The sequence below is a fragment of the Cuculus canorus genome, chromosome 23, assembly GCF_017976375.1.
Source record: "Cuculus canorus isolate bCucCan1 chromosome 23, bCucCan1.pri, whole genome shotgun sequence".
Classification (NCBI taxonomy): Eukaryota; Metazoa; Chordata; class Aves; order Cuculiformes; family Cuculidae; genus Cuculus; species Cuculus canorus.
The window spans coordinates 1382655-1394866 of NC_071423.1; the positions used below are offsets into that span (position 1 = coordinate 1382655).

Genomic DNA, 12212 nt, shown 5'->3' on the forward strand with positions numbered 1-12212 from the left:
TCCCTGGCTGCCTGAGTCGTGAGCGTGTGTAGGAAAGGCTTCTCCCATCCCCACGGAGAGATGCGATTAGGGCTTGAAAACGGGATTTGGAGCCCGGGGGGTTAAAAAAAAATACGTTTAATAATTATAATGCTGATTATATCAGAGGTTCAATCCCCTTTCTCTACTTCACACCTCGCGAGTCCCTCCTGTCCCGTCGATTTCTTTTTCCTTCCCTGTCGCTTTATCTTGCTTAAGAAACTTTCTCTTAACACAAACAACAACAACAATAATAACAACAAAGAATCCGAAGAATTTCGATATTAAAAAGTGGCTCTGGCGAGGTCCGTGGTCCCTGGGTACAGGTCTGAGTCTGTTTTCCTTGGAAATTGGGAGGAATGCTAAACGCCTCGTCTACCAGAGAGTAAATTGTGTGCGGAGCTCTAGGCACGGCTCCCAAGTTGCCCTTTCACCCCTTCACTTTATATGTTCCTCTTATTAAGGAGAAAAATGTTTCAATATGTTGGAATTTGGGGCAAAGCCGGGAAGGAGAGAAAGAGAATAGAGAGTGGAAGGACATTTTCCAAATAGTTTTGGTAACCCTTCTCAGGGTTACATTTAAAATTGACGTCTTTCTAAAATCCCTGGAAGTTTCTTCCCCAGGTTAGTGCAAAATATTATCTGCCAACCCTTCTGAGATGACAGTGTGCACCAGAAACGTGAGCCCGAGGGGAGAAAATACCCTTGAATTGAAGATGCGTTTCCTTCCCCTCCCTAAACGCGTTACTGTTTGGTAGTAGAGTTGGGTATTTAAATAGCTGGAAGGAGCTGGAGGTTTGAGCTCGGAGGGAAAAGGTGAATTCCTGATCCACCAGAGAGGGTTTCAGCCTGCGATATTTTCGGTCCTGCTGCAGGGGGAAATGGGTTAACAGTTGGCAAGGTAAGAGTCGGGGAGGAAAAGCTCAAAGTAAGGAACGATGATTTAAAAACGGATATTTGAAACTTCCTTCTTTAAAAGGGGGATGTAAAGTAGCACTTGAGCTCCACTCAGCGTCTCTTTTCGGCTTGACTCCTCGGCAATATTTTTTTAAGAAAGTTGTGAATTTTTTTCCTTTTTTTTTTTTTTTCTCTCTCACTTTTTTTTTTTTTTTTTTCGCTCCTTAAAGTTGCGAGGAGCGCCAGGAAAGCTCATTGGGCGAGGATGTCCCATCGCCACGATTAATCTGAGGGAGTAGCTGCGGTATTGATAAGGGGGTAAACGGAAATAAAATGAAAAGTAGAGGGCATAGAAGAGAGGAGAGGAAAGCACGCCCTGGAGCTGCGAGCATTACAGAAGCCCCCTGAGGAAATGCCTGGTTGATGCAGCCTGCCTGGATGGGCTGGGAATTTTAACTTCAGCACAGCTTTGGATCTAAACAAGTTTAATCTCTCCTCTTTGCCAAACTGCAGCGGCAGGGTAGCAACTCAGAACTGGTGGAGAGCTGTGGTTTTGGTCTCAACCTGGATCTTTACAAACTGCTCTGCCACTGGGTGAGGGGAAAGGGTATAAAAGGTGAGTCATTTAAACAGCAATACGAATAAGAAAGAGGCGAATCGAAAAGGAGTTTAAGGGGCCCTTTTAGACTGCGACTGATGCTGGCAGGGCAATACGATTGATAAATAATCTATAACAGACTCCGCAAGGCTGGCTCCGAATATGCAGATGTATTTATTTATATGAACAGGCGTAATTACGAGAGAGGGGGGAGCAAGAAAAACCGAAATGGGAATCCTTGACCTGAGAGAACTTAGTGGCCAAGCAAGATTCCCTTATCCCTCGGCTCTGCCTGCCCTCAGCCCCGCCGCAAGTTCGGGAGCAAAAGGAACTGGAATGGACCAGGAGGGAGGACGACAGAATTGTGCTTATCAGAAACACATTGGAGATGTTTTAGTGTTCTCCTCGGCTGCCCTCGGTGCCATCTGGCCGCGCGGGGAGCGCTTTAACAGTCAATAAATGGGATGGGGGGGATGGATGTGCACATAACTGAGTTTTCTTTTCCAGAGCTGTTGGACTGTGGGGTTTTGCCTGTTTTTATGGTGTGTTTAACCAGCAGAGGTTCCAGGCGAGCCGGCGGGGTTGGTTTCTCTGCCCGTTCGGGAATGCTGGGCATGGAGCGGATAGGGATGGGGGCTGCAAACCCGGGATGCAGGATTGACTAGCGGGTTCGGCTGGTGTCAGCCGCGGGCAAACTTAGGGCCCCACTGCTTGTGCTAAGGAGCCTGGAAAAGGGGGGGGAAAAAATAGTATTGACCTTGTGCAACTCTTGCTGCACGTCTCTGATTGTACACTATAACTTCTTCTATAGTAAATTCTGGGTAAATGTCCAACTCGTCCTTTCCCACCCTGGGAAAAGGGGACCGTCAGAAAAGCAGCTTTACCAGCTGCATGCTGGAGGGCTCGTGCTTCTTAACGATGCACTAATTACAGTAAGCTAATTGCTTTCTGGTGCTTTCCAAAGAGACTAGAGAACCTGGGAGGAACGGGTAGGGAAAAAAAGTGTTGTAGGATATTTTAGTGACTGCAGGTTTTATTTTCCCACACACCATCCCATTTTTCATCATCGTTGTTAATCCTCGCATCTCTGCAGTATCGACACCACCGAAAGGGCTGAGACTGACAGTCCTGGGGGGGTTTGGGGCTGTTTGAAATGATACTTCCGTTTGCTAGTTTTATTTTTAATTTATTGTTTCATTATTATTGGTGAGAAAGGCTCTTTAAATCAGCAGAGGCCGGCGGGCTAATGGCTAGGAATGGTTTCAACGAGTCAGGAAAGGCAACTGCCCTTCATTTAGCCCAGCGAAACCCTTGGATACAAGTCAATAGGGTTAACTAGTCTCGACATGAAAACATGAGTATTTCAGCTGGCTTTTAATTGTTGGCTAAGAAATTCAGTTAATCAAATGTCAAACGTTTCCCTCTGGTCAAAAGTGAAGAAGGATCTTTTCCTTGGAGGGTGGAATCCAAAAGCAAAAGCAAACTGCTGTTGAAATGTAGAAATAAAACCCTGCTTTATTAAGTCCTGTCTACTACTTGGCTTTTAGTTACTGTGGTGGATGTGTTTGTGTGTCCTTCCTTTAAAGGGTACACTTAAATACTTCATCACTTCTCTTTAAATGTTGTTACTAATTTTACTTTTTAAATATTTTGTGTCTTTATTTTTCCATGATTTGATTTATTTTATTTTATTTTTTTAAATTTCAGGTCAAGTTTAGGACCTTAAAATATATCTATTAAACGAGTAAGGATGTTTCAGACTGTACCAGACACTTCGTCTTACGTCAAGGTAAGACATGACAGCATCTTTAAACAGGTAATGTCAACAATTACAATCCTCCAACATTCACAATCATTTGTATTAGTTGAAAATCTCATTCCCATTCTCACTGAATTTAGCAGGAAAAAAAAAATGCCTCTGCTTTGGTGGGAAAGGGACTGGAGTCTCAAGTATCGGTTATTGTTCTGGAAATATGCAAGGTTGAGTCAAAAGTTGTATCCTCATGACCAACAATATGTTAAAGCATTCTTGTTTTTCACAATGCATTGATGCCTGCTTTGGTGGGTCGCACTCTAACCAGTATTTATAGTGCGGGTGTCCTGAATTACGTTATAGTGGTGGTTTGTTGTTCTGAAACCAATATGATAGAGGTGGTGTCCTACCCAAGTTACATCATGGTGGTTTCTGAAATTGGCTTCCAATTTTCTGATTTCCTAGATACCACTTAGTCTTGAACCAAAGCTAAATTCCGTTTAACATCCCTCTACTTCTGTGCTGCGCCAGCTGCTGAATCCAATATGTAAGATGATATGTGAAGTTATGGGTTTTTGAAAGGTACATTTCAAAATGGATTTAGAAGAGAAAAAATATTTAATGAGTTAAATCAAAACATCTCTTTCAGTTACTGCAGAAATGGATTGTCACACCATGCAATGCTATGTGATGCTGGGATTTCTTTCACAGTGTTATTTATGGTTTTCCTTGAGCAATGCTTCCGTACAATTTAGTAGGCAAATTGACTTTGGTTGTTTTTACTGATACTGACTAATGCCAGACACCTCTAGATCTTCCACTCTAAACAGTTGCTTATGTATCTTTTTTTTAAGTAAGAAAAAAATATATTGTAATGTGTTTTGATGGGGCACTTTCGCCTCTTCCATGAGAGTCACAAATACCAAAGAAAGATTGGCACAGTCTGCTCCCTTTATAACTCAACCGAGTACTATATTATATTTGACATCATATAGGGTTTTTTCCACAACAGCTCCCAAGAATGTAAATAAACCAAGCCTGGGACATCTGGGTTACACGTTTAAGGCAAACCCTCCATGCAACAGCACTTAGGGAAAATCTAAAACACAAGCTTCTTCTCTCTCAGGCTGAAGAAACACAGAAGGGTGTTAACTAGAGCTGGGTGGATAATTTGTAATGAATAATTTATTACAGGAATTTTGTCTTTTTTTTTTTTTTATCCCCTCAGTCAACGATCCATGCGCCAATTGTGATTTTCAAGTACATACGAGCTATTGGGGATGATTAATTGAATGGCTTCTGTATGTGATCCCTGGGCTATGGCTCATTTTGGGGGCAGTTTGTTAGCAGTATTAGTGTTTGAAATGCAGGCTCAGTGGGGCTGATTCCTGTGCCATGAGGCTTGTGTTCCCTGACTCGGTGACCTCCCAGAGCTCTCTGGACCAAGCTTCTAGACCAAACCTGCCTGGGGATGGTCAAGCTTCCACATTCAGGTGACACATTTGAACGTCAAACTCATAGCTCAATCTTTCAGGAAATGTTGGTGATTTAATTTTACTTATTAAATTCATATAGCTTTGGATCCTGAAAGAATAGAAGCTCCGAGGAAAACAAATGAAATCCAAGTCTCATGAAAGCAAATTAACTCAAAGCTTGAGTAAAGAAACACGTTATGCAGTCTGTGCCCAGTTTTAGCATTAATTTCTCTTCAGAGTTCCTGTTTGTGCGAAATGATCTTAGCTGTGTTCTGTTTACAATGAAGAGATGAAGGCCCTTTGACATCCTATATTATGGTATCATTGCCTTTTGTTGTGAGGCTGCCACTCCAGTTAGTAGCAAAATTCCTTTTGAATTAAGTGGAACCAAGATCCAGGCCTAAATAATTTAACATTGCAGTAAGATTGAGTGAGTCTGTCCATAACTGTGTCAGGATAGCCTTCTCATTAAGTACAATCCTGCAGGCAAAGTGCTTGGACAAAGTTGTCTTCGCATAAGTATGCATTTTATCCACCAGGAAGAAGTCTTCAGGCTGGACTTAAATCCGGTATTTCAGTGGTGGAGGGATAAGAGAGCTGTGCGATGCTGAACCCTCTGCCTTTTATTACAACCCTTCACCATCAGCTGCTGTTATTTTGGGCAAGGATCTTGTCTTTGGTTTCTTGTCTTTAAAGCTTCATTCGCACAGATGTCATTGGGGAAATGACATGTCCAATGCTTAAAAAACTCAATGGGATTTTGACACAGGTCTTTTAGGACTGACTCCTCTGAAGACGAAGGAAATATCTCCCATTGACTCAACAGTTTTAAGCTGGGCAGCTCAGTACCACTGGTGCAAAAGGGTATTTGAGTAACTCTTTCAGATCAGTGAAGCTGTTCTTTAAGGTAGGAACGTGGTTAAATTCAATAGACTTGAAGCCTTAAAGACAGAGGTTCCGTCAAGCTCTGGCCCCACCGAGTTTGGTGATGGTTTCACATACCCAGAGCCAACAGAGACGTCCTGGCTGTGTCTGGTTTATTTGTAGAAGTGGTGGGATTGAATAATAATCTGGGCAGATAGTCAGGAAATGTGGGTACAAATCCAAACCCTGGCAGGGCGGGCTTGGTGCTCCTGAGAAAGACACTTCTCTGCCTCCATTTCTCCATCTTTAAAGCGTGGATCAAAGTGCTGTGTAAGAACAAGGACCTGTTCAGGTTTAGACAACACCTGTCTTCTCTTTCCTGCTTCCTCCCACTGATCTCTGAGGACTTTCCAAGCTGTGGTGAGCAAGAAGTTTGAAAAGAGGGAGGCTGAGCTCCAATTCCTCTCTCTTCCCAGGTCTATTATTATTATTATCATCATCATCATCATGTAATTTCTTCTCCTGAAAAACCTATTTGCTTGTCTTACGGGAGGGAGAATTATTTTATATATTCCTTTCATAGGATCTTGGTTGATGCTGTGTACAGTATCCCAGTTACACAGCAGAAAAATCAAGATTGGGATCAATGCCTTCTATAAATCCTCTTCAACAGATGCATCACGTGTATAAACGTTGTTTATTCCGTACCTTTACAGAAAATGCCTCATCTCTGTATGTTGTAACAGAGAGGGGAGGGTGTTGCTCCCAGGGGGAGTAAATTCACTCTCATCCCCATGGGGTGCAAACCAGCCTGCCACCACCTTCAAGCCCATGCTCTTTTTCTTGTCATGGCTTTCAAGGTGCAAAGGGAGGGGGTGGGGCCGAGGAGCTGCAGGAGGAAGCGGATTTCATTTTTAAAATGGTCTGTATAACAAAGATGGTTCATGTTGTGTCATCCTGGTGAAGTTCAGTTTCTCGGTGTTGTAACCTCTCTTGACATCACAGCCACTCTGGATATGGGTATCTGTAGCTAAAAGATCCTCTATGACCTCATGGCAGGGCTACCCCATCTCCTTTCTCACACACGCTTCTTGTATGGGTCTGGATGTGACAGAGGGGAGGGAAATCATAAATATAACCCCCCCACTTTGATCCATAGTGGTTTAGTCTACATAACAGATGAAGTATTTCTGTTCCTCGCACCATTATGGGACTTGCTGATCTGCAAATATTTAATAATTCACAGTATATCAGAGGGTGCTAATCTCATCTAAACACGAGTATTTGACTGTAGAGAATGAAACATGTAATATAATTGGGAAATTAAATTTCAAAAGACACCACTGGAATCCTGACTGTAGGGATATGGAAAGAATTAGGGCTATAAGCAAAGCAACATGACCTCTGAATATTGAATTTTTAATTATTACCATTACCACAAGCTACTCTGGGCCAGGGCAGTCTTCACTCTCCTTCTGCACTGCCAATTTGTGGTTTAGTATGCGTGTAAAAAAATCATTCTAGGGGGTGTTGTTCCCCCGAGGTTTTCTTACGCCCTTGGGCAGCGTCCAAAGGCTCATCTCTTATCTCCTCTTCTATCTCCATCGCTTCTGTCTCCTCTTCCCCAGCCTGGGAACAAAGCTCCTGCCTTGCCCTCACCTCCCAGGGCAGCTCCTGGAGCTCCCGGGGCTCTGCAGAGCATCCCGGGCCGGGGACAGCCTTCCTTCTCCTGGAGCCCCTTCTCCCGTGCTGACGTTTTCTGTACAAGACACAGAACAAAAGGTAAAGTTAATATATACGTGTAGAAGAGGATTTATAGAAGACATTGATCCCAGTCTTGCTTTTTCTGCTGTGTAACGGGGGTACTGAACACAGCATCATCTGATATCCCACAAAAGGAATATATAACATAATTCTCCCTCCCACAAGACAAGTAAATAAGTTTTTCCCTAGAAGAAGTGACATGAGAGAGAATAATAATGAAGAGAAGAGAAGAGAAGAGAAGAGAAGAGAAGAGAAGAGAAGAGAAGAGAAGAGAAGAGAAGAGAAGAGAAGAGAAGAGAAGAGAAGAGAAGAGAAGAGACGAGAAGGAAGAGAAAAGAAGAGGGAGGGGGAGAAGAAGAGGTAGGAAGAGAAGAAGAGGAAGAAGGGGAATAAGAAAGACCTGGGAAGAGGGAGGAATTGGAGCTCAGCCTCCTGCTTTTCAAACCTCTTGCCGTACCAGCTCGAGGCTTCTGCAGAAGTCGAAGGAGAGGGTGGCGATGCTCCCCATCTCACATTAGCGGGCATCCTGGCAGCATTCCTGCTTTTCCCTCTGCCGTTCCTGGGAATGATATCTTCTCGACGGGGTTATTCCAGGCAGTTCCCGGAGCAGATCCGGGACTAGCTGGCCCCGCACAGCCCCGTTCCGTCCCTTTGGGAAGCGCAGGGAACACCCGCAGAGGAACCGCATCTTCCCTGGGCGGGCTGCTGCGGGAAACGGGCTCTATCGCAGCCCCTCGGACAGTCCCCGGGGGGAACCGCCGTGCCGGTGCGGGAATTCTGGCTCCGAAAATGGATTTCATGCAGCCATAACGTTTGTGGTGCAGTACAAAGAAGCATATTCACGGAGGCAAAATAGCCCGGGTGGCTGGAAACAATATTTGGTTTGTTCTTGCTTTCGCTCAGCCTGGAAAGTTTACAGAAGCCCGAAAGAGAGAGGGTGGTGTAATTTTTATTTTTTTTTTTTTTTTAAGGCCAAAACAGTGTTTTTTTTTCCTTGGACCAGGCAATACGAGGGCTACAACAGTCCCTGACAACTTATCTTTCCCACCCAGCACTTGCAGGCTGCTTGGGAACAGGTTGCAAGGAAAGAATATCCCGGTATTTCATATTTTTTTTTGCCACCGAGGTCTCGCAGAGCAGATGATGAATAGAGAATGATGACAGGGGAAAGGCGCTGCGGAGGGACCTGTGCAGGGCTCACCCACAGGTACACAGGGATGCTGCGGGTGAGGAGCAGGCAGGAACCCGCCGCACACTCTTTAAGAACAGCGAGAAAGCCTTAGCCTGGTAGAAAAGGGAAAATTGAAGCCTTCATGGACTGTTTTCCCCACTTCAGGCGTTATCAGTCCCACCAAGAGCATCCTCCAGCGCATTGCCCACTCCTGCCTTTTTTTAAATCCCAGTTGCTGGCTTCCCGCAGAATTTCAGCTTCCCCTCCAGAATTTCAAGCACCTCTAGAGAAGATGGGAATTGCACTAGGGGTAGAGTGGGCAGAAGCTGCTGTGAGCCATTTCGCTATTCCCACACTTGGTGATAATCTAATCTACGGATGTACCGGTTGGTTCCCTTTCTTTCTCTGGTTTTGGACGACCATTTCTTGCGGCAGAAACGCTGCTGAGTTGCTAGACTTTAGCAAGTGGCGGATTAATGTCTTAGGACAACTCGGTGCTTAAGTCTTTAGTTCTTTTTTGCACCTACCTCTGTGTTTTAAATACAGAAATCCATTTCCCGATGTCTAGCGAATCCCACCAGGTTGGGTTTTTTTGTTTTTCTTTTTTTTTTTTTTTTTCCTGGGCTGGCATTGTTTCTCCCTTCCTTCTACCTTCAAGAAACGGCTTGAATTTATGTGGAGAAGGTGGGAGTAACGCTGCTTCTCTACTGAAAAGGTAGCATGTTATAGCCTTCTAAAATAAACCAGGCTCTTGGGCACAAGGGACAAGCTTTTACAGCGACTCCAGCCCTCAGACAGCAGCATTCGAGCAACCAACCCCCTCCCAAGCTCTGCGACCTTCTAATGGCTCCATTCTTTCACGATTTACAGAAAAAAAAAAAGCCTCCTCAATATGCTGGATGCAGGGAATTTTGTATTCCAGCCTTTCCTATGCTGTCCCAGCCCTGTGTTTAGAAAGAGAGGAGGTGTGGAGGAGAAGGGGAGCAGAAAGGGAAGGAAAAGAAAGTGAATGCTAAGGGGGAAAAATGCTTTAAATCTTTCCTGCAAATCTCCAAATATATGAAGTCTGAGGGAACAAATTCAAAGCAGGCACGGACGCCTGAAGAGAAGTTAGAGAGAAATATTCTGTTCCATTCAAGCGCATCAAGGGTCTCGCTGAAGCCTTGTTTGGCTAAGGTCAGACGAGACTGGGTTCTCCAATAAAAATAAATCTCAAATTAATTATGGCCTCAAGCGAGGGGCCAGACGTTTGGAGCTAGTGCACTGCAGTCTGTTTTTTTGGCCTTCAGTATTTTTGTTTTCTTGTGCCTCAGCTTTTCGATAATTGCGGGGTGGGAGAGGAAGGGAGGGCGGGGGCAGTTTTATTGGGACATGGAGCTCAAATAAAACTATCCAGGACACTGTTTACCCCCACTCTTCGCCTAATTGCGATGCAGCTTCAAAGCTACTGCATCTTCTCCACGCCACTTTTAAGACATTATGTTTTACTCGGTACCGATTAGCACTGAATAACTTCCAGGCTTCAAGTTCCCAAATCCCATGGGTCGTTCTTGTAAACCAAGAGGTAGGAGGGACCCGATCCTTCATAACCCTCTCGATTCCTTTTTGTTGCTGTAGCTGAAAAGCAGAGGTTTGCCCGACTAGTTTAGAACTGGGATTCCTTCCTGGGGATCAAATCCCGAGGCTGTAGTTTAGGCTTTTTATTTTGCTTGTAAGAATGTGGGTTTAGAAAACAAACACAACACGTCGCGTTTTTCATTCTGCAACGGAGCTGGTGCCAGAGGAAACTCAGATCCGGAAATTTTAAGCATTCACTGAAGCTGGTGGAGATTTTCCCTCCAGTAAAGCCTGGGATAGACCCCGGCCTTCTGGAAACACAGCTCTGGGCAAAGAATGGTGGCAAATGCATGTGTAGAGGGTAGAATACATAGGGAGCTTTATACACATAGAATGCATGCACAATATACCTGGCGCAAGCCTTATATTTATATAAAGATAGTTTAAAAAAGAGGAGTCTTTGTCAGTTGGTGAGAAATGAGGCGCTTTCCAGTGACGAAGCTGGGGTGCGGATGCTGGTTCGGGGCTCCCCTGCCCTGTTCACCCTGTTCCTTCACAGCAACAGCACCCTGGAGTTCTCTAGAGCTCAGCTGGTGCTGTTCGGCTAAAAGAGGGTGGAATAAGCCAAGCCTCCTTTCTCATCCTCGGAAAAGAATGTTGCTAACCTGCAACTGAGGCCCGGGAAGGTTCTCGTTATGTTTATTCCTACAGAATAACGAGACGGTTTTAATTATGAAGTGATGACCACTAATCCCGCGTGAATTACAGACAAAAAAGCCATGGCTTTGAGGTTCTGTAGCGCCGAAGGACTGGCATTGAACTACACCGAGGGGTTAACTCCTTTGATACTAGGCTTGAAACAGTCCTGGACTAAATTCCCCCCAATGTGTCTTTGTTCATTTTAACGGGATCACCCCAAACCCTATGTTTTCACCTTCTCTCTGTGAGGCTGCAGCCGGTGTGACCCACTTATAAGGACGAGGAGAGGAGGTGGGGACATCGGTATTGAACTAACTACAAACCTGGCTGGAGAATTTCGTTTCATTCATAAGCGAAGGGAAAGAAAAATCTGATTGAGGAGTAACACATTTCTACCAGCCTGTCCCAACTTAAGCTTTCTAAACCTCCCTTGGCTGCTCAGATCGATTGATTTTCCAGATGTCTGGAGGTAACTGCATTAAACAGACTTTAATTCCTTTACTGTGTGTACATATGCGTCCGAAAGTGGAGCATCAGACTCAAAGGTGTGCATGTTGCCCACCTCCGTGGCCGGTCGTGGCTTTGCTCCTCCCTCACTGTCCCTGCTCCCTTCCTTTCCAACCCCTCCAAGTCACTGAACAATCACCTGAGATGATTCAGAGCTTGGAACAAGCAGTTTATGAACATTCCATCCTTCTCCAGAAAGTCTGGAGTATTTAGAAAAGTTCGAGGTAACTTCAAGGGTGATTTGGGGTTTATTTTTAGAGAAGGGGGGGGGGGGAAAAAAAGTGAAAAGGTGAAGCAAAGGTTCTATTGTTACATGATTTGGGAGGGAAATAGGAAACTGTTCAGCCTGTGTGTTATAATGTTCAACAACTTCGCTCGTTACCTTATCTTTTTGGGCTCATTGCAATCTTTATTGTAGACCAAATAGGGGTAAATCAGGCCTGATGGACCCCATTTCACATCCCCCTAAGAGGCTCTTTTCGAGTGGTCCTCAGACATGCAAAACAAGCCCCTGGGGGTCATGGTGCCCGTCTGGCAATAAAACGCAGACCTGGGTTCCTAAAATATCCCTAGGTGGGATGAGGGGGGTGGGGTCTGTTTGACATTTTCCAGCCTTTGGGAGCACTGGGGAACCAGCCCGGCGATGGGGAAGGGTGATTTGGAAATGTTGGGGTCTTCCCTCATCAAATGGGCAGGTTTTTCAGGTGGCTTCTCCCAGCTCTTCCACACCTCCAGCCCCTCCAGGTCCTGCCGGTCCCGCAGCCTGAACCCCAAATGCTCTCTGAGTTCCTTGGATGACAGAGGGTTCTTCCAGAGTAATTTTTCCTCCTTTCCTTTCGCGGTTAAGATCCTCAGCCTGTCCTCTCCGCTCACCCTCGTTGTTTATCGGGGCTGGTAGAGAGAGCTGTC

The 12212-nt window shown here is 45.0% G+C and overlaps 1 protein-coding gene across 5 annotated transcripts in view; it reads left to right on the forward strand.

Moving 5' to 3' along the window:
• The first annotated feature begins 805 nt into the window (after positions 1-805).
• FLI1 (Fli-1 proto-oncogene, ETS transcription factor) overlaps positions 806-12212 on the forward strand; it is an 88845-nt gene continuing 77438 nt past the window's right edge. Inside the window, exons 1-2 of one of the 5 annotated variants that reach the window (XM_054086891.1) lie at positions 806-919; positions 3221-3329. In XM_054086891.1, coding sequence (XP_053942866.1) covers positions 3264-3329 — 66 coding nt within the window. In that variant the 5' untranslated portion in view covers positions 806-919; positions 3221-3263. Of the gene's footprint in view, positions 920-1196; positions 1532-3220; positions 3330-11506; positions 11528-12212 lie in introns of those variants that run through there. The other 4 variants (XM_054086894.1, XM_054086890.1, XM_054086892.1 and 1 more) reach the window with 4 other exon arrangements.